We start from the raw sequence: 23,141 nt of genomic DNA, 5'->3' as shown, positions 1-23,141 counted from the left end.
TTTCCCCCTCTTTCATCAATTGTTTCCTTATACTGTTCAATGTTCAAATGAGCTGTTTGGTACTTTTCGTACAACAGTTTGTTTTCTTATCGACTCTCCCCTCACCGGCTGTGATGAACCGCTTGGCTGTCCTTCTCTTTGGAGTCAAGGTTGGTACCTCGGGGACAAGCGTCTCTCACCGGCTTGGTAATCGGCAGAAGAGGGTCTCGCGTACCATTGACATCTGCTGCAACAGACGCTGGCCTTTGTTTGTGGTCTTATGTTTGTTTATTTATAATGCGTGCCAGACCCGAGGGTATCCGGGCGCAGAGGATACAAGAAGGCTTTCAGCTTGGGTTACAGAGTGGAATATATGTTTCCATCTGCAGAGGTTTCAAGCGTCTTGATCGGAAAGGGCAAGTTCACTTCTCTCTCTGTCATCCTCTGGGTATATGCTGTCTTTCGCCTCCCCTTGAACTGATGTGCTGAGTTAGTTCTCACGTTGTGCGGTCTGCCTTGCTCGTCCTGTGCTCTCGTGCTCCACCTTTTATCCCTGTGGGGAAGGGAAAGGGCTGTCGGGTATGTGTGTGATTCTGGCCTGACCTTTGTACTGGGACATGTCAGGTAAACGGCTCTGGTGTTAGTCTGTTGTCTTTAGTGTTGTGCGAAAGTCTTGTGGTAGGATGGGTAAAAGGTGTTGAAAGAAGATGGATACCACGTCTCACCCGTTGGTGTCCCACTCCCCGGGATACCACGTCTCACCCGTTGGTGTCCCAGCCCCAAGGATCGCCCATCCAGGTGATCCTCCCTCCCCAGGAACTGGATCGAATAGCGATGGCAATTTCCTGGCCACCTGTTGGCAGCAGATACATTTTTACAATTTTTACATTCGTTTTAGTGTGCACATTTGCGTCTACCACATATGGCTACTAAACTTGGGTAGTGCCTTAAAATGGCCTGCCACAAAATGTTTGCCTGTCCTTTGGCCATATTGTTGTTTGCCCTTCTTCCTGCCTTGCCAGGTTAGGAAATCCCTTATGAGATCATACACTTCTCCCGGGAAGAGCTAGTGATGCTTTTGTGCGTATGTGGCCTAGGGAGGAGGCATGGACTGTCTGGTCCCAATCCACATCTGTGCTGGCAGAGAGTCTAGGCGTGGCGCATGAGTGAAACTAGTAGTTGTCCCTGATTGGACAACTACTGACTGTTTGAATGGTTCGGATCCTTACCATTGGTGGGCTTGTACTTGCTTCCAGTCTCGAAAATGGATAAGAAGAGGACTCATGCAGCCATTTCTTCAGATCGGTTTTGGAGCCAAGAATCCGTTGTAGGCAAACATCTGACTGAATATATGAAGACGACCCTTGAAGAGGCCTGGCATCCCTTCCTGTTGCTGACCCGGTGATTTCATGTTGGACTACCTGATCTATGAAGTCCCTGTATGGTGCTTCAGCCCATGGAGTAGTAGCATCAACTAGTCTTGATACCATCTTGAGGATCCAGTCGTCCAGAGTCGACTGACCAGCTCTCTTATGGGCTACCTCACCAGAACCGTTGCTTGCCGTTCCGCGGTTGCACCCAGGACTTTGGTAGTTGCCAGCTTGTGGTACAAGTTGCCTTCCCTCAGAATTTCTGCGTCACACAGCATCATGGGATCCTGTCCTGTAGGTGCTTCTGTGACAGCGACTAGGATGCCTGTCGTCGCCTGTGTGCAACGACCGTTGCTGGAACTCACATTCCCCCACCTTGTGAAGTGTCCTGAAGAGGCTTGCATTGGTAAATATTGCAAATCTTCATCGCCAGGTATTGCATCTTGCATCTGGATCAGACCGGAAGAATCCTTGCACCCGCAGCTCCTGACACCTCATTGGAACCAACTGCAGGAAATCGAAGCTCAGTACACCGCCAGCCAATCAAGTCATCTGTGAAAATAGGAGCTGGTGGGAGTGAGGGGCTGGGGTGCGGAGGTGGTGTAATTCAATGCAAAGCATTTGCTCTCCCCATGTACTCCATAGGCTAACTTTGGGAATAAGTCCATTTGTTTCCTAAACTTTCTGTTACACTGCCTTTTGGTAGTCAAATCTAGGTAGTAACTTCTGAAATACCAAAGTACACTTCGAGGGGATTGGGTCCTCCGACGTATTCCATATCTATGACATGTAATCACCACAGCTGTGCTGCTTCGGAAACTTTTTTCTGCGTCCTGCGTCGATGACGTTGATGCGCCGTCGTCGAGGACCTCCTCCGACGTCATCCGATGTGATAAGTAGGACGCACGACGCCCGTAGCCTCAGTTCCGTTTTTTCCACGAACGTGTTGCTTCGTGTTTCTCGGTTCACGCCTCGACTCTTTAGAGTTCTGTTCTTTTCGGTTCTTCGAACCTGTTCGTTTTGTGAAAATCCTTCGTGTGAAGATGTCTTCTACTTCGTCTTCGACCCCGCGGCCGGGTTTCAAGAAGTGCGGGGAGTGTGGGTCCAAGATGTCGGTGACAGACTCGCACGACGCCTGCCTCTGGTGCCTCGGGGAGGCCCACGACACGGATGACTGTATCGACTGCCAGTCGCTCACGTCCAAAGCCTTACGCGAACGTAAGAAGAAGTTGTCGGTAGGTCGGGTGTCGAAGCCCAGGAAGTCGAAGTCTGCGGGGCTTTCAACGGATGATTCGAGGGGTGATTCTCCGCGTCATCGTCGGAAGTCTCGTGGGTCTCCTTCTAGGAGTCGGTCTCGCCACTCCTCAGCCTCTTCGAGGCATTCTCGGAAGCGCCGACACCGGTCGTCTTCCAGGTCCTCTTCGGAGGACTCTGCCCGGCACGTCGCTTACCCCACCAGCCGTGCGACGCCGGAGGAATGGGCTTCCTTCGGGAAGAAAATGCTGGCGATTCTTGAGTCGCAGGGTACTAAGCCGTCCGCGCCCCCGAGTGGGGTCGGTCGTGAGAGGTCGAGAGTCACCGCTCGCAAGAGTGGTCGGCACGAGTCACGGGAGAGGTCCCGTTCGGACAAGGAGACTCGTTCTCGACGTACCCGTTCCAGGTCCCGGTCCTCGACGCGTTCGAGACCGTGTGCTCCTGTGAGGTCTTCGAGGAAGACATCGATGTCTGAGGCGTCGAGGGCATCGACAGGCTTTCTCGAGGCTCCGGCTCCGAGGAAGTCGTCGAAGCCGTCGATGCTCAGGTCGTCGCGGGACACGCTCGGGGCTCCGGCTTCGAGGGCTGTGTCGACGCCGCCGAGGCTGGAGGCGCTGCGGCTGACGTCGACGCCGATTTCCTCGACGCTGATGCCGGTTCTCTCGACGCCGGCGCCTATTCGCTCGACGCCATCGACGCCTTTCGTGTCGGAGGTACCCCGTGGCACGGGAGAACCCCCTAGGAAGGCTCTGGTTAAGAGCAAGCACTCTCGGGTGCCTTCTTTTCGCCACCTGGACTATATTTCGGAGGCGGATGAGGATTCTGATGGCCTGGTTCCTAGTCAGGTTCTAGATGAAATTGTCTCGGGCCATAGTCAGTTTGAAGATTTGAGACAGTCACTGCATGATGCCAGTGGACTGGACACCTCTCCGAAGGTGGAGTTTTGTAGGCCTGAGCCTGGCTCTCATGCCGATTCCTCGTACCGGCGCCTTATGGCTAGGGTTTGAGTACTTGGGATGGTCTGCTCCCCCAGGGGAGTTTGTGCAGGATGATCTGACGGACATCCTTGATGTTGGTCCCCCAACTGATCCGGTACTGCCGTTCCATATGGCTTTACAGAGAAGGGTGGCGGCGGCTTGGACTGCTCCGGAGAGTCTCCCGGTGGTGGGCAGATCCTTGTCGTGAAAATACCGTCCAGCCAGTAGCGACCCCTGCTACTTGACCAGGCACCCCACTCCGGAGAGTTTGGTGGTGCAGGCGTCCACGGCCCCGGCGGAGCAGGCGTCGTACCCTACCATCCCTCCTGATAGGGACGACAAACGTTTTGATGGCTGGGCGAAGAAAGTGTTTTCTTCTGGTGGTATGGCGCTTCAGGCGGCCAACTCCATTTGTGCCTTGTCTCGTTTCACGCACACTCTGTGGAACTGTGTTGCGTTAGCGGCTGAACATATTCCCGAAGGGGACGAACGGGATGGTTTCCTTGCTATGGTCCAGGATGGTAAGGATGCCATGTGTGAGTCCGTTCAGTCGGGTTTGGACTTAGCTGAATGCGTCAGTAGGTCCATGGCGGCGAGCACCGTGATACGCAGGTTTGCGTGGTTGCGGAAGTCGGGGTTTGGTCCTGATGTGCAGTCCCGGCTCCTCAACATGCCCTTTGACGGTGAACACCTTTTTGGCAGCAAGGCTGACGAGAGCCTTGAGAGGTTGCAGACCTCGAAAGCAGCAGCGAAGTCGTTGGGCGCTGCAGTTCGCCAACCTCTGCCTTTTCGTCCTAGGGGACAGCAGTGGAGGGGTGGTTCCTCTCGCTATTACTCGTCCTTCAGTAAAGCGAGAGGAGCTGGCAGTCAAAGAGGCCAACGCAGGGGTACCAGAGGTGGACGACAGTGTACCCGTGGTGCCAAGGCCGCTCGGGCAGTTGCCTCTTTGCCCTCAGGTAACGCCGCGGCCGCTACCACTCAGTCATGAGGCCATGTCCGATGGTTCGCCGGTTGGGGGAAGGCTGGCGCAGCATCTTGTAGAGTGGCAAGCCATTACTTCAGATGTGTGGGTTCTGGAGATCATTACCCACGGCTACTGTCTTCCCTTTCGGCACAGGCCTCGCGACAATCCACCGGGGAACCTCTCTTTGCAGAGTCCGGATCCGCTCCTTGCGCAGGAAATTCAAGCCCTGCTGGAGAAAGGCGCCATAGAACTGGTGCCTGTAGCGGAGAGGAACAAGGGATGGTATTCCCCTTATTTTTTGATTTCGAAGAAAGACGGGGGATTGAGACCCATCATGGACTTGCGCGGTTTGAACAAACTCCTCAGGAAGGACAAGTTCAAGATGGTTACTCTCTCTCAAGTCCTCCAGGCCCTTCAGCTTCAGGACTGGTTGGTGTCACTCGACCTCAAGGATGCTTACTTCCATGTGCCGATCCATCCCAAGCACAAGAAGTACCTGAGGTTCGCCGTTGGCGACTCGCACTTTCAGTTTCGGGTCCTGCCGTTCGGATTGACCTCCGCCCGAGGGTTTTCACCAAGCTCATGGTGGTGGTGGCAGCGCATCTCAGGCAAGGGGGGATTCACGTCTACCCCTACCTGGACGATTGGTTGATCAGGGGGAGCTCTCCCGAGCAAGTCCTGGATCATCTGTCAGTCACCTGCCACTCCCTTCACAGGCTGGGCTTCTCCCTCAATTTAAAGAAGTCCCATTTGACGCCGACACAGCGGCTCCAGTACATCGGAGCAGTGCTCGACACTTCCCTGGGGCAGTGTTTTCCTCCCCAGGTGAGGGCTCTTCACATTCAGCAGATGGTGCACAGGTTTCAGCATGCCCAGACGCTCCCAGCGTTCGAGTTCTTGAGGCTGCTCGGCCTCATGGCATCCTGCATTCTTCTGGTGCCAGAGGCTCGCCTGCGGATGAGATCTTTGCAGTGGGCGCTCAAGACGCAATGGTCGCAGTCCTCCGGCAGGATGACGGACCCGGTTCAGGTGCCGCCCTCGGTCGCCCGGGACCTTCTGTGGTGGGCAGTCGAAGGCAACTTGATGAAGGGGGCTCCGTTTTGGCTTCCCTAGCCGGAGGTGACGATCGTGACGGATGCATCCCTCACGGGTTGGGGAGCTCATGCCAACGGGCTGACAGTCAGCGGTCGTTGGTCTCCGTCGGAGTCCAGACTCCATATCAATCTGTTGGAGCTGAGGGCCGTCAGGCTAGCCCTGAAGGCTTTTCTGCCGACTGCGCGAGGAAAGAGTGTCCTGATCCTGACGGACAACACAGTGGCCATGCACTACCTCAACAACAGGGGGGGGGCAGGGTCACTTCCTCTGTGCAGGGAGGCGATGCAGCTCGAGTTCTGGGCCATCCAGCAGGAAGTTTCGATCTCGGCAGTTCATCTGGCCGGAGACGAAAACGTGACGGCGGACGCTCTGAGCAGGCAGAGCACGATCTCTCACGAGTGGGAGTTGGCTCAGGAGTTTCTCCTGGAGATCTTCGCCCTTTGGGGGACCCCTCAAGTGGATCTCTTCGCCTCCTGTGTCAACCGGAAGTGCGAAAGGTTCTGCTCGCGGGAATTTCCTCCAAAAGGAGCCTTAGGAGACGCGTTTGTGGTGGAGTGGTCGTTCCCGCTGCTGTATGCGTTTCCTCCAGTCCCCGTCATCCCGCAAGTGCTGCGGAGGTTACGGAAGTTTGGTTCCCGGATGATCCTCATTGCTCCGGCGTGGGCTAGGAGGACGTGGTACCCGGACCTTCTCGACTTGTCCATCTGCCCTCCGCGTCGTCTTCCCTACCGAGACAATCTGCTCTCACGGGAGGGGGGTCAGGTTCTCCATCCAGAGGTCGGATCCCTCAACCTTCACGCTTGGCTTCTGAAAGGTTGAGGTATAAGGATTGGGACCTCCCTGAAGACGTGATGGAGGTGTTGCTTTCGGCCCGAAGGCCAGCAACAAAGTCTTTGCACCGTTGCCGTTGGCGTAAATTCTGCGACTGGTGCCGAGTTCAGAATGTGGATCCTTTTGCATGTGACATCCCCATGGTTCTGTCCTTTTTACTTTCTTTGGCCCACAGGGGCTTGCAAGTGGGTACCATTAAAGGTTACCTGGCGGCGCTGTCCATCTTTAAGCGCTCGTCTGAAGAGTGTTCTTACTTTAAAATCCCTTTAATTTCACAGTTTCTGAAAGGGCTCACTAATGTGTTCCCTCCGTCACCTTTCCTGGTGCCCGGTTGGGATTTAAACCTTGTTCTTAAGTTTCTTATGGGTGCTCCGTTTGAGCCTTTACATTCTTGCCCTTTGAGGCTGTTAACTCTGAAAACTGTGTTTTTAGTTGCGGTTACTTCCGCTCGCGGAGTGAGTGAGTTACAGGCACTTTCAGTTAAGCCACCCTTCACTGTATTTCACAAGGACAAGTTTGTCCTTAGAGTTCGTCCTTCTTTTCTTCCGAAGGTAGTGACGGAATTTCATTTGGCCCAGAAGGTTGTTCTTCCGGCATTCTATCCTCCCCCGCATCCTGGTAAGGAAGAGGAGAGGCTCCATAGGCTTGATCCTAGGAGAGCTTTAAGCTTTTATGTTTCACGCATGTCCTGGGTCAGAGTGGACGATCAACTCTTTATTGGTTACGCTGGAAAGCGTTTAGGGCAAGCTGTGACGAAACAGACTTTGTCTCGCTGGATTATTTTGGCCATCTCGGAGTGTTACCGCTTGGCGGGTAAGGACCCACTGGCTGGCTTGCGGGCCCCTTCTACCAGGGGTATGGCTGCATCTACTGCCCTGCAGAGGGGTGTTCCTATTCGCAACATCTGTGATGCAGCCACCTGGGCTTCAGTACATACATTTGTACGTCACTATTCCCTTGATTCCATCCGAGCACAGGATCTGGCCTTTGGCAAGGCGGTCCTTTGCTCTGCTATTTGATTGGCTATTCTAAATTTTGATTCTAAATTCTTTCCCTCCTCCTTGCTCTGGTACTGCTTTGGGAGTCTGTCATAGATATGGAATACGTCGGAGGACCCAATCCCCTCGAAGAACAAGTTACTTTCTTACCTGGTAACGTTCTTTCGATGGGATGGTCCGACGACGTATTCCATATCGCTCCCGCCCTGCCTTCCCCGCTGCAGAATTTCTTTGCGATTGCAGCTTACGTTCCGCAAGGCTTTGTGTCTGACTGGCAGTTGACTAGTCTCACACGTTCTGGGGGAAAAAACTACAACTGAGGCTACGGGCGTCGTGCGTCCTACTTATCACATCGGATGACGTCGGACGTCGGAGGAGGTCCTAGACGACGGCGCATCGACGTCATCGACGCAGGACGCAGACGCCGAAAAGTTTCCGAAGCAGCACAGCTGTGGTGATTACATGTCATAGATATGGAATACGTCGTCGGACCATCCCATCGAAAGAATGTTACCAGGTAAGAAAGTAACTTGTTCTTCTATTAGTAAAATTGTCGAATAGTATTTTGAACCCATACAAGTAAATTATAATTTACCGAAAGACTCATTCTGGTGAGAAGCATTGTGGCTTCTGCGACTTTTGGGCACAAGGCCCCATTCTTAGGGATTGGACTGCTAAAGTAAAGAAATGTACTTGTGACTTGGTGCCATCATTAGTGCACTTAATATACTTTCGTATTGAATAAGTGACTTTTAATGCATCCATGAACCAATGGAGAATGTATAAAGGTTTATTATTGAGTATTGTGCGATGTAACCGGTTTGTTTCATTTTTCAGTGTGTGTAGAAGGCCTAGAATAAATAATGGATTGTTATACATACCTGTACTCATTGTGTGTACCTACCTATACATACATAGGTATGGTATAGTATATATATATATATATATATAGGTATAGGTAGGTTATACATACCTGTACTGTAATTGTGTGTACTCATTGTGGGCCCCTGACCAACTCTCACGCACCTGAGAATAGCTTTGACTGCTCTCCACGTTTACCTTGATTGGGTTTTGGCTAAACTGCCAGAGTTCACTTTTCATAACCACTACAGTGGCCCTCTAAAATCTATCCACCAGGCCAGATTCCAGAAATCCATCTAACAATACTGAGACAAAAACAACCAAGATCAATATCTGCATTTTAATGGCTATGCATAGGTCTAGAATGCCCTGGCAGCTAACTCTGGACCTTGTTATTAACATTGTAGGGTAGGTACCATATTTTAACCAGGACCGTTTCTGTGCTACCCCTTGGGTGAATAATGGCTGCAATCTATTATCAAGGTTGTGCGTGAGCTTGGCATTGAGGAACCCCACTTCGCGTGAGAATTTTGGAATGAAAGGCCAGCAGCTGGTCTTTAATTGCGGATGATTAGATCGGTAGTGCCTGCTTTTTTTTTTTTTTTTTTTTTTTTTTTTAATTACAATTTTTAATTTTACATAAATAAACATGAACATGAATAATCCAGTAAACACATAGCCAATCAATTCAATGTAAATAATCAACATATCACAACCAATTTAAAATACACATCAATGTACTAAAAAATAGAACCGGTTGAAGAAGAAGAAAAACAGGAAAGAAGAAGAGAAAAGAGCCAACGCAGGAAATAAGGACTAAGAATACTAATTGCATGAACCATATAACAAATTCAATAATAAAACAACCAATACACATCCTATAGATGTCATACAGCACAACATTGTACAAGGATATGTATATATTGTCCCAGATCAAAGCTCTGCATTACGCATAGGCATCAAGAAAGCAGCCCCCAATGTCCCAAAACTTCTCAATGTCATCAGTGAGTTTGTAAATAGCTCTTTCATATGTTGAAATTGTAAGAAGCTCCTCCACCCAATCATCAATGTTGAAAGAATTACTCGATTTCCAGGACCTCAAAATGAATTTCTTAGCAACCATACATGCACGTAGCAGCCAAACTTTCTTTCCAAAGTCAATATCCTCCAGAAGAGAATCATTGCCTAAAATCAATAATGAGGCATTCATGGGGATTGCAATGTTTAAGACCAAGCTTAATCTCTCACACACCTTTTCCCAGAACTGCATCGTTTTAGGACAGGACCAAATCAAGTGACTCAGAGATCCTCTAGAACATTTACATTTCCAGCAAAGATTGTTGTCTAAAAGTTGTCTCCTGAATAGTTTCTCCGGCGTCCAATAGGCCCTAAACAACAACTTCGTTTGAGATGCTCTGAGGGACCAATCCAAACTCACCAAACTAGTGTTCTCACAGCACCTTCGCCAACATCTGAAGTTCACATCTTCCCCCAATTCCTCCGCCCACAGAGCAGGTAATCTCGGATCACCTTTCCGAGTAGCCTTTATGATACCATACATGGTAGAAGCAGGGTGAGATGCACTGAGGCATACAGTTACAGCTGCCCAGGCTGGACTCTGAACAGTCAATTGTGGCACCTCAATACAAGCTGAAATAATAATCTTCAACTTCCGATATTCGGCAAATGAACATTTCGTCATATCACACCTCTGGCCAAGCTGAGTGAACGTTAACCAGTTCTCCCCATCAAACAAATCTCCAATGTATTTGATACCAGCCACAAACCATTCTGTCCAAAACAGTGTTTTGCCCTGATACTTCAAGGCTGGATTATTCCATATGGAGGCATCTGGATGTAAATATGGATCTGCACCCACACGGATTGAGAGTTCACACCAGCAGTCTTGCAAAAATGAAGTAAGGGCGCTGATTTTTCTAGATTTATTCCTTCGAGTGGTCAGCAGAGATCTCGGGTCTAATTGGGACACAGCACTGCATTCCCAAGATAAGAGGTCAAAATGCTCAGACTGTACATCTCCAGAGTCAATAACTTTGCACAAATGTCGAGTGGAAAAGGATAAATGGTAGTCTGAGAAATTAGGCAAATTCATTCCCCCCAATTTCAATGGGAGTTGAAGTTTCCGGATTGCAAGTCTCGGAGGCTTCCCATTCCAAATAAAGTTCTGCATAATCCTGTTGACCTCCCTAAAGATGTTTCTTGGTATCTTAATGGGTAGCATGCTCAGCAAGTAATTTATCCGAGGAGCCAAGTTCATCTTCAAACAGTTGATTCTGCCCCATGTCGATAACTTCAAAAGACTCCACCTCATCAAATCGGATTTTAGAGTCGGAAGAATCTGAGCAAAGTTAATGGCAGGTAACTTCACTATGTCTGCTCCAATCCATATGCCAAGATATTTCAACTTTTCAGCACACCACCTGAATTGAAATTGAACACATGTATGTCGTTGACACAACCCATTGACTGGAAGGATCTCGGATTTACTCCAGTTAATCTTATATCCTGATATCACGGAGAAGGAATGAATGTCTTGCATCAAATAAGAAATACCAATAGCCGGTTCTTGAAGGGCAATCAACAAATCATCCGCATATAACCAAACCAAATTATTCCGACCATTTCCAATTACCGGTTGAAGGCGTACATCCGCCCTTAAGCTCACTGCTAGAGGTTCCATAGATATAATAAAAAGGAGAGGTGAAAGAGGGCAACCCTGCCTTGTACCACGATGAAGCTCAAACGGATCGGAAATAAGTCCATTCGTCAGCACACTTGCAGAAGGGTTAGTATATAACAACTTAACCCATCGCCGGAATTCTTGCCCAAATTTCATCTTCCCCAAGCATGCAAATAAAAAGTTCCATTCAACACGATCAAATGCCTTTTCAGCATCCAGGGAAATGACCGCACTGGCAATTGGTTGATTATGCCCTTTCTCAATTGTCAATAGTAGGCGCCTCATGTTGTCCGCCACTGCCCTTCCAGAGACAAAACCCACTTGATTCTCATGTATCAGAGTTGAAACCACCCTATTTAACCGAACAGCCAGGATCTTGGCTAATATTTTGCAGTCACAGTTTATCAGACTGATCGGTCGATAATTCTCACATCTGGTAGCAGATCTGTCTTTCTTCCTCATCACTGTAATCAATGCATGTCTCATTGAATCCGGCAGTGAACCAGACTCAAAAGCAGCATTAAAAACATCACACAAAAGCTGTAGTGCGGAATCAGGGAGGGCCTTATAAAATTCATTAGGTAGTCCATCAGTGCCAGGTGATTTACCCATTGTTAGTTTTGAAATTGCGTGCTGAACATCATCTACCTCCACCTTCCCTTCTAAACTCATCGCTTCATCTGTTGACAGGCTAGGGAGAATATGAGAGTCAAGGAAGTTTTCAATTTCATCATTTCCACAGGACAGATCCGAGGTATAGAGTCTTTCATAGAAGCCACGGAATGAATTGTTAATCTGTGTTTGCTGCGTCTCCAATGTGTTAGTAAGACTCCTTATAGCAGGAATGAAACTTGTACTTTTACATATTATTGTCTTCTATATTATCTTTTATATGCCTGCAAGTATGTTAAGTTTCAATGTTTTCTCTCCCTTTACTTTTCCAAGACTTTCAGCCACTCTCCCCAATCTCTGTTCATGAGCGCTACAGTTCTCCAACAGCTGGTAGTGCTAAAAGAAGACTGTTTGGAGATGATTATTCCAAAGATGTCGGCATAGAAAAGATGACAATGAATGAGACAACAAACCTAAAGATTATACCATCAAGCATCTCTTCTGAAAAAAGAACCGTTTCTCCAGGGCAGAACATTTTGACAATGGCAACTGCCACGGTAACTGGATCCACTGGGCAGAAAGTGACCATACCAGTGCATGGCAAGTCCACATTCGTTGTTTTTCTCTTCAGGTTTTTATTTTGGCTCTATTGCTTAGGAGCGTATGCTCAGCTGCTTATGAATGTTATGCTCACCACAATGGTAATAGCATGTACATCTCCTGAAGCCTATCATTCACGACGTCAAACACTACTTTTATGCCATGGCAGTTAATTTAATGATTAAAAAAGACAATAGTTTATGTTCTGTGAAAAGATCAGAATTATTGTGTGTATTGATGTTTTACTTTAAACCAATAGTTTGTTCATGTTGTATGCACTAGTTTTAAGCACTTCATTTGAAATCCTAAAATAAGTTATTTCAATCGAGCATGACCATGCATATATAATACCTGTTAACCTCCTTCTTTCATATCAATTTTGTTTCTAGGTGTTCCTAATGACACTGGCGGCATGACCTTCATACCAATCTCAATGAACTTACTGCAGTCAAATGCTGACATTGGTGTGCAGGCACCGCTCACTGCTCAGGCTTTAATTAGTCCCTCACCAAAACGATGCCAGATCAGCAGAGCACAAGAAGCTCATCCGGCATATGGAGTAAAACCGAAAAAAACAGGGTCATTGGCCTTGTTCTTTAGGAAGGTGAGCATGGTGCATCAAACTGTTTTTTCCCCCATCTGTCAAGCCAGATGTTTAATGGTGTGTTTAATAGTCTTTAAAATTGGATTGCATGTAATTTTTGTCAGCTAATACTAACTTACTCCCATACTCTATACACAGGTGTTCATAAAATGGACTAATTGGCTGGCTGTCAAAACTGGTGTGCGCCTGCTTTTTATATGATTGAAGGGCTGGCTTAGGCTCGTCCTTTAGTGTAAGTATTATATGTTGCAGATCCTAGGAATTCCTAAAGATGAGCTTCTGAATTTTAGGACATGGTTCAACCATACTGGCTGTGCTATGGGTCCTTTGCTTCTTGCTCCAGTTTCCCTTTTGACTGCTGGATGTCCTTCCTTGCTGTTCCACATCCTCAACCTCATTAGATGGGCCGTACGTCCCATGCTGGGACTGTTTCTGAGCATTTTTGACATTCTTGACGTTTTATCTCCCGGTCCTAGCACCTTATAGGAAACCCTCTTTAATCCAGAAGGGGGTGGTAGGACTCCACTACCTTAACTCTGCTCTTCAAATGGGCCACCTTGGTTCACATCCACTATTGTCCCCATCGTGGTACTGCTAGCTGGCTCCTCCATTTTATCCTTCAAGCTTTTCGGGTCCACTTGGTCAGATTTCCTGGTGCCGTCTATCATTGTTTTGTCTCCTGGTTGGTGGGAGATCCTCCTGGGAAGGTTTCTTTTGGGTCATTGTCCGGAGTACAAGTCCCTGGTTACCAGATCCCATATCTTGACTTGTGTAAGGTGTTGTACCTACCTGGCTGTCTCAGTATTACTCAGCCACATCCTCCAAAACTGGCACTGTAATTGCTTAGTCCTGGGCTGGTGGGTTATGCATCACATGTTCCATCAAGGGTCCTCTGGGTTGGGTGGGAGTCTAATTCAGCAGATACCTGTCTCCCCAAGGATCCCCTATTGCGGTTCACCATTGAAATAAATTAACCCAAATCCTGCTCTGCTTATTTATTTCCTGGCACTGCTGGGTCTTGAACATGGTACTGGAAGTATACTAGAGGGTCTCTCTGGCATCCCCTGGGGTTGGTTGCTGAACTTTCTACACAGCTGGGGTAGAACATATATGCCTTTTCCTCATAACCAAAGCTCTGCCTATTTAATTTGCCCTGTTTACTCTAATGCATAATTTTTACCAACTCCACAAACTCCTTTTGAAGTGATGTTGGATTGTACTTAAATGAACACAATATTCAGAATTGTGGGAGCCGTTGTACTAAGAATGAACATGGTTCAAACAACCTGGTCTATGGAATGCATTCTACTCTGGAGGCTCTACAACCACGTTTTAGCTGGATGCACCCCACACAAAGGCAAACTATCAATTTGTATATGTTACTGTTAATGAGATGTATACTGTGCACCACTGCCAGTTTCATGGTTAAGGGTTATGTTCGGAAAAGGCAGTCACTGTGTGTTAGGCTTAGTTCTAGATGGTATGGGTTAGGTGTTGTTTTGGTGTGTGGGTGTTTATGGAATGGTTTGTGTCTGAGGCATAGTGCTGGAGATTTAGTGTGTTGGGTTGAGTGAGATTACAGAAAGGGTGTGCTGTTAGCTGTGTATTTTCTGGTTTGTGCTGTGGCAGTGAGGACGTGTGTGTGGTTTTTGACGGTTAACTAGGGAGTTTGTAGGAAAGTTGAAGCTTTAGTTGAAGCTTTAGTTGGATTAGTGGTGAGGGAGGTCTCTGCGTTCTACTTTGTATTGTTTCGATTAGACTGAATTCCTTTTTTGTCTTTTGTCGATATTATGCGTTACTTTTGCAGGGCAGGTCCAGTTTGTTTTGGTTTTACAATGATTTGTGGTGCACATTCTATTTTCATGGTGTTTAGGGTTGGGGGGGGGGAGTTCTCAATGTGGTTTATTTTTCTCAATATTGCTTCCTGTTTAGGTGCCAGATTTCTAGCAGTTTTCTGAATTTTAGGGCTTCTTCTGTTCGTAGTTCCTTGGAGAGTAATGAGTTCTAATGATTTTCTGAGATGCAAGAGAACACTGATCTGCAATATTTTAGTTTCAAGTATTGCTTTAATTAGAGGCATATGTCATTGTTGGATCAAAGTGTTAGATTTGGTCTGTAGATGGAGATTTTGTCCTGTATGAATTCCGCTCCTTGGCTGTTATTGCTCTGTGTGCTATGCAGAGGATTTAGAAGTGAATTTTTCTTTTGACTGGTAGCCATTGTCTGGTTCTCAATGCTGGTGTGATGTTGTCTCTGAGTCTGAGCGAAAGTCTTGCTGCTGCGGTCTGTATTCGCTGTAGTTTTTTGCAGCGGTAATCCGGCATTCAAAGGTAGATGCTGTTGGCGTAGTGTATTCTTGACCTGACTAGGGGGAGATGAAGGCAAGTGTTCTGTGTGGGAAGGTGGAAATGGTATAATCAGTTTGTAGGAGGAAAAAGCATTTTATTCACACTGTGCAGACAGAAAATCTTTGAGTTACTGACTTGTAGCTTGTACATCTATAGTACAATACTGGTTACTACATATCCCTACAAAGAGAAAGAAACTCACTATCCCTCCAGTGAATGTTCTCTCACTAGTGTGCACTGGTGTTCCACCTATCTAGGTTAGGGGATAGAAGAAGAGACTATCCCTTTCCTCTCTCACTACTTTTGCTAACATCTAAAAAAGTGCACACTCTTGGAAGTCAAATCTGCCTTTTTTTATTACTTCCTCATAGTGTGTTTTATCAACTAGAAATAACAGTTTAAAATGTTTTTTTGAGAAGATTGAGAATGTTTATCTATTGCCACTAACATTTCTGCGAGATTAATTGGTTCACTAAAATATGATTTTTATTGCTTGGATTGGGACCCTTTGATACGTTGGCGCTGGATAGGGTTATAACCCTTTGTCATGTATCAATGCAGTATTTTCTTCGTCAATAATGTAGGACACTTGTAGTGTTAGGTACAGATGTTGATTTTTATTTGGTTGTATCCTTATGTGACAAACGTAAGTTGACCTTGGTTGTCACTGTTGTGACATACATCCTAGTGCATACGTTGTTCACTATGCAAGTCATGAAGCTACATCCTTAGGATTTTAGGGTGCTAACACTTCAAAGATTTTTTTCAAGGCTGTGCATTAGGTGAGTTGTGTGTTCCGATGCATGGTGTTAGTGACATATAGTCACATAGATGTTCATATTATAATGCAATGGCGAGACCAGGGATATTTCATTTGCATTGGGTCCGTGATAGATCCACAGTATGTGCGAAGTTCACATTTGAAAAGAGTGCATATATATGTTAGTCAATTTGCATAAATGTTGAATATGGGTGATATATATATATATTTCTGAGGCTTGTGGAATCTGCTTAGATCACATGCTGTGCATAGGCCGACATCTAGTGGAAGCTGCGGAGTATTACAGTTTGTTTTTCGAAAGTCGAAAATGGGCGTCGACACAGGCGTGCCAGTAATACTATCCCTAGTGTGACGTCCACTGTACCCAAGATCCCTCACGCGTGTAGGATCCTCAGATTGTTTTTTTCCGCCATACTGGTCGGAAGCATCTTGCGGAGTTCCCTGGCCTTAGCCATACTTTTGCTGTTATTATAATTTTAATTCTTATTCATTCCCTTCCCCACCCCAACGTCGACCCTCAACCTCGACGACGGCTGGAGAAGTCATCGACCGTCGACTGCTGCACGACGGATCTGGGCCTCGGTAGGCCGCTGGCCTCGGCCCGGGCCTAGTAGGCCGCTGGCCTCGGCCCTTACAAGTAGGGAGAGTGGGGGGTGGTACATACTCTTCACTCTTGATATATAGTTACATTTATATATATTCCTACACTTAGCAGCCCGCTGCCTTAAGGTGCGTATGGAGGGTACCCCTTTTCAATTCTGCCCCAAGTGCAATCGCAAATACCCTTGGGTCGACAGGCACGCCACGTGCAATCTCTGCTTGCCGAGGGATCACCCCGAAGCGAACTGCAGAGCGTGTAGTAGGTTTAAACCTAAGACACTTAAGGACCGTTCGACAAAGCGTTGGGCCCACCACGCCAGGCAGGAGGCCATGGCAGCGGAGGGCGCCTTCAGCGATGGCAGCGACGCCGTACTTTCGGACGGCGAGGGCATTACGGCGTCGAAAGACAGCCGACGAGCGCAGGTCCCCGACCTCGGAAGGTCGTCCGGCAAGGCGGCTATGGGGAAGACCCCCGGCGACGCAAGCGCTACACACCTAACACACACTAAACACACTAAGACCAACCGGACCTCGACGACGTCGACTTCCCGGAAAGAGGCACAAAAAGAACGGTCCGACTCGGTGTCCTCTGGGCGCTCTCGATCGAGATCGCCTCACGACGCAAGGCAATCATCCACTCTTGCCAAGAGTGCCTCGCTACACACACTAACGGAAGTTCGATCGTCGGGAGACGAAGACGACTTCCACCCCCAGGCCGCGCTCCAAGATACCGAGACCGCGGTTAACACCAGTGAGGCCCCACGCCCGAAGCACACAGATACCTTTCCAGACCCTCGACGCCAGGCGTCGAAAGTCGCTGGGGCCCCCAAGGGACAGGGAAAACATTTTTCCACGCACGGAGAAGGGGGGAAACAGCGGAAAGCACAGCCTTCCACCCCTGTAAAGCCTAAGCAGACAAGCAAACACAAGTCTACCCTTGAAAATAAATCACCTGCTAAATTAATACCCTGTTCCAGGGAATGGTCCAGTGAAGACATAGACAGGGTTATGTCTAGGATGTCTTCCTTGGCTGATTTTTATGATAAGAACCCAGAACACTTTCTTTCATATAACCCTCAAGGGGCCACACCCTCAGGCTCCTCCGATCCTATCCCGCTAAGTAAAAAGCCCCGGGTCGAAAGACCTGAACCCTTCGAGGTTCAGCCTTACTCCACTCCATATTCTACTCCACTCCCCAGTTATCAGGGACAAGTTTTCCCTGAAGAGGACCAGGAGTTTGCAATTATGGAAGAACAAACCGGGACAGATTACTATGCAGAGGATGAGGACCTGGAGGAGGGAGAAGATGAGCAGGAAATTTACAGAGTAGATTCCCCAGTACAAAGCGAAGCCCCAGTTACTGACTCTCCAGTTGATAACCAGCCCCTCCTTAACGAGGTTCTCGCTCGAGCAGCGGAACACTTCCACATCGACACCCACGGTGTACAGGAGGAAAGGGACTTCGCGGAGGAGTTTGTAGGAGAGAGAAGACCGGTCGCTCAGACCATCCCTATCCTCAAATCCATCCAACGAAGAATAGATCCTTCCCTGGTGAATCCTAACCTCACCAGAGCTGTCAACCCCAGAATTGAAAAGATTTTCCGGGCAGCCCAGTCTGACCCTCTGTATATAAAGGGACATCTTAAACCAGATTCCCTAGTGGTGACCAACACTAGAAAGAGGGCTGGCACGCCCTTATCTTCATCAGAAGCTCCTCCCGACAAGGAGAGCAAAAAACTTTACGGGTTTGGCAGAAAGGTAGCCTCAACGTCCGCCTACCAAGCAAGGATTGCGAATTCCACCACCCTGTTGGCTAGTTACAATTGCCATCAATGGGAAGAAGTCGCGGCGCTCATTGCCTCTGCTCCAGAACCGTTAAAGGGCCAGCTGGCTCGGATCTCGGCAGAGGGGAGAGCCGTGTCTGGTTGCATTTTAAAAGCAACTTTCGACGCCGCTGACAACGCAGGGAGATTGATAGCAGAAGGTACTGTTATCAAGAGACATGCGTGGTTACGGCAGTCGGGATTCAAGACAGAAACCCAGGCTTCTTTAATAGACAAGCCAGTGGAACCCGACCTATTGTTTGGGAAAGCGGTCGAAGACGCACTTAAAAATGCCAAAGATGAATATGAGACTCTCAAATCCCTTGGCCAGCTTACCAACAAACCCCCTAACCAGAGGGGGAACAATAATTTTCGTCGCCCACGCGGCCAAAATTCACAAAGAGGCAACTATGCCCAGGGACAAGGTACACAATGGAATAACAACCAGCAGTCTACCCAGAGTTACGGCAGGGGTAACAAGAGAGGTCGTGGAAGAGGCAGAGGCAGCCCCAACAAGGGCGGTGGCACGCCTCCACCAAAACAGTGACGCTCAGTTCAGGGTCCCTTGCCACGCAACCCCAGTAGGGGGACGCATTTCCACCTTCACCCAGGCTTGGGAAGGGATCACCTCAGACAGATGGGTGCTGTCAACAGTATCCGCAGGATATTGTATAGAACTACTGCAGCGTCCCCGGAATCATCCTCCACGACAAAGAGTGCACTCCCTAGAGCATCAAAGGATCCTTCTCGAGGAGATCGCCATTCTGCTAGAAAAGGACGCGATAGAACTCGTCCCAGGACACCAGGTAAACAATGGTATCTATTCAACTTACTTCCTTGTGCCAAAGAAAGATTTGACAATGCGCCCAGTATTGGACTTACGGCCTGCCAACAAATATGTCAAGCCCCAAAAATTCCGTATGACCACGCTACAAGAGGTAATCCCCCTCCTAAAAAAGGGGGATTACATGGCAACCTTGGATATGAAAGATGCTTATTTTCATATTTCCATGCTCCCAGCGCACAAAAAGTACTTGCGCTTCAAGGTGGACAGTCGCCACTACCAATTCAAGGTACTGCCCTTCGGGATAGCTTCAGCACCAAGGGTATTCACCAAGGTACTGGCGGTGGCGGCTGCACACCTACGCAGGGAAGCAATCCCGGTGTACCCTTATCTGGACGACTGGCTCATAACGGGGGAAACCCCAGGAATTTGCAGGTCAAACATTCAGAGGACTATCGACCTCCTCCACGAATTAGGCTTCTCCATCAACGAGAAAAAGTCAAGTCTGGTGCCAAGCACCTCAAAACAGTTTCTAGGAGCTATCCTAGATACTCAGAAAGGATTGACCTTCCCTTCGGAAGAGAGAATTCGGAATATACTTCTGCAAATTCCGCATTATCAGTCAGGTCAACAGATAACAGTACGCAAAGCTATGCGGTTACTGGGCATGATGGCGTCATGCATTTACCTGGTCCCCCACGCGCGTCTGCGCATGCGTCCCATGCAGGAATGGTTGGCGAAACAGTGGTCTCAGGCAAGTGGTCATTGGGACGATCTAGTGGTCGTTTCGCCAACACTCGTACAGAGCCTACACTGGTGGACAAGAGAGAATCTCGCAAAGGGGAAACCCTTTTACGATCCCGAAGTACAAGCCGTGGTGACTACAGATGCATGCCTGACTGGGTGGGGAGCTCACCATCTCCACCACACAGCTCAGGGTCTCTGGTCTCACTCAGTAGCCAAGAACCACATCAATCTGCTAGAGCTTCTGGCAGTATTCCGAGCGCTAAGGGCGTTCGAGCCCCATCTACTGAACTTGTCGGTGCAGATCAGGACGGACAGCACGACAGCCATGTTCTATCTGAACAAGCAAGGGGGGACTCGTTCGCCAAATCTGTCCAAGCTTGCCCAGAAAATATGGATATGGGCACTCAGACGGAACATCTTCCTGTCATCGCAACATGTTCCAGGGGAGCTCAATTCCCTAGCGGATGCTCTAAGCAGAAACTCCCTCCCAGAAGAACACGAATGGGTCCTTCACAGAGACGTAGTAGAAGATCTCTTCTCTCAGTGGGGTTTCCCCACTATAGACCTATTCGCCACAAGCGAAAACAAACAATGCCCAGGATTTGCATCCAGGTTCCCCCAGCCGGACTCCCAAGGGAATGCCCTGTGGATGAACTGGTCAGGGATGTTTGCGTACGCTTTTCCACCAACTCCTCTCATCAGGAAGGTGGTGTACAAGATGAACAAGGAATCTATGACGCTCATCCTAGTTGCTCCCATGTGGGCGAGACAACCATGGTTTCCACACCTACGCAGGATGGCGGTGTGCGAACCCATCAGACTCCCAGCCTGGTACAACCTACTGTCCCAGCAACAGGGTCAAACAGTGCATCAGGAACCCAACTCTATGAACCTAGCAGCATGGCTCCTGAAGTCATAGAGTTTGGACATCTCAAATTACCACAGAGGTGTATGGACATTCTAAAGGAGTCCAGGAAACCAAATACAAGGCACTGTTACTTTGATAAGTGGAAAAGATTCGTTATCTGGTGCCAGAATAAACAAATCAACCCGGTTGATTGCACTCCTTCCAACGTTGTGACATACATGCTCCACCTGCTGGATGCAGGGTTGGTTTTTAACTCGCTGAAAGTACACCTGGCAGCCCTCTCGGCTTACACCACATCCCATAACAAGGTCTCGTGGTGGAAAGTACCAGTGGTTAAAGCCTTCATGGAAGGAGTAAAGAGACTTCACCCTCCTATTTCGAACCCACCGCCAGGATGGGACCTCAACGTGGTGCTAGCTAAGCTCATGGGACCCCCATTCGAACCCATGCATAAAAGTAGTCTCAAACACCTGACTTATAAAACGGCCTTCTTAGTAGCCATTACCTCCATAAGAAGGGTCAGTGAAATTCAGGCTCTGTCAGTGCAGGATCCTTTCTTTACTATCCACAAGGACAAACTGGTTTTACGCACACACCCTAGGTTCTCACCTAAATTCATATCCAAGTTCCATGTAAACCAGTCCATCGAGCTTCCGGCTTTCTTCCAGAACCCGCAAAGCTCGGCTGAGGTGAAACTACACACCCTAGATGTGCGTAGGGCGGTCCTATACTATGTAAATAAAACCAGACCGCTAAGGAAAACAGATCAACTGTTTGTCTCCGTAGCTACAGGCAGAGAGGGGGATCGCGTCTCTAAGGGCGCTATCTCGAAGTGGATTATCAACTGTATACAGCTGTGTTACTCTCTTTCTGACAAGACTCTGCCTTTTACGCCAAGGGCCCACTCTACTAGAGGCATTGGTGCCACTCTGGCTTTCATTGCAAATGTTCCCCTCGACACCATTTGCAAAGCGGCTACTTGGAGCTCTATTCACACTTTTACTCAGCATTACTGCATTGACACTCATTCCAAGACAGATACACAAGTGGGACAAGCGGTTCTAAGACACCTGTTTGCTCATGACCCTTCTCACATCCCACCTCCTTCTTCTGGTACTGCTCGCTAATCTATGCACAGCATGTGATCTAAGCAGATTCCACAAGCCTCAGAAGGGATACATTACTCACCGTAATCGTATTTCTGATGCTTGTATCTGCTTAGATTCACATGCGACCCACCCTTCCTCCCCTCCGAGAGAAGGCGCATGATTGCTTGTAGTCTTACCTTTTCTGTCTATCTGCTTGGATTATCTGTACTCACGCTACTCCTCATGCTTCCTCATGTCAGAAAAAATACAATCTGAGGATCCTACACGCGTGAGGGATCTTGGGTACAGTGGACGTCACACTAGGGATAGTATTACTGGCACGCCTGTGTCGACGCCCATTTTCGACTTTCGAAAAACAAACTGTAATACTCCGCAGCTTCCACTAGATGTCGGCCTATGCACAGCATGTGAATCTAAGCAGATACAAGCATCAGAAATACGATTACGGTGAGTAATGTATCCCATATATATATCAGATAGTGTTTATTAACCTGTTTCACGTCCCGATAGGTTCGAGAGTCATTCAAGTATTTACATTAGTCAGAATCAGAATGATACATTACATAAGAACCATGTTGGGGAGAGAGGGTGGATATAGTGGAAAAAGAAACTGATATGAAGATTATGTGGGTTTGATGTTGCTGCTCATGGTACTGGGCTAGGTAGGTGTGAGCAGGTTTACCAGTAAGTTGTAAGGGAAGGTCCCGGCGAATCCTTTATGGGGTTTAAACAGGTGGTCGGCTGAGTAGCACCTGTGAATGAAAACCTAGGTTGTAGTATGGATAGAGGCAAGGGGCGCTGGATCTCATCAGGTTGAGGCTGTGCTGCCACCATGATGGTTGCCTGGACGGGCCTTGTACGTGAGGCCTGTGTGTGCTGGACGCACTCGTAGGTGTGGTGGTGAGGCCTGTGAGGTTGCTGTGGTTATATTGTTGTGTGCCCCTGGTGGGTGTTGAACCGTGACCCTGTGACTGGTTGCTTAATGTGTGTGCCTGTTAGATGGTTGGGGGCATGGATATGGGTGAGTGAGGGGTCTGTGCCCGCTTGGTGGTCTGGGCATCCTCCTTGAGCTGGTGTGCAATTATGTCATCTGGGTTGCAAGGCATAGGGTCCCCTGAGGGGTGGAGACTGCCTAGCATGCCGTAGGCCGTGCCCTCCTTAGTGAACCCCTGTGGTTGGTGCAAATGCTATATGGGATCAGTGCCTGGCGCTGACAGTGCGCCTGTGTTAGCTAG

At 48.4% G+C, this 23,141-nt stretch overlaps 1 protein-coding gene across 3 annotated transcripts in view; it reads left to right on the top strand.

The window, feature by feature from the left end:
* The window catches only part of RBL1 (RB transcriptional corepressor like 1), a 1,112,731-nt gene that overhangs the window by 588,557 nt on the left and 501,033 nt on the right, over positions 1 to 23,141 (top strand). For all 3 annotated transcript variants that reach the window (XM_069652118.1, XM_069652119.1, XM_069652120.1), the window contains 2 exons: positions 11,976 to 12,242; positions 12,632 to 12,846. In XM_069652118.1, the coding sequence (XP_069508219.1) occupies positions 11,976 to 12,242; positions 12,632 to 12,846 (482 nt within the window). The remainder of the gene's footprint in view (positions 1 to 11,975; positions 12,243 to 12,631; positions 12,847 to 23,141) is intronic.

This window comes from Ambystoma mexicanum, chromosome 3p (genome assembly GCF_040938575.1).
Source record: "Ambystoma mexicanum isolate Mex_15411 chromosome 3p, UKY_AmexF1_1, whole genome shotgun sequence".
NCBI lineage: Eukaryota > Metazoa > Chordata > Amphibia > Caudata > Ambystomatidae > Ambystoma > Ambystoma mexicanum.
This window is presented reverse-complemented; position numbering and strand designations above follow the sequence as displayed.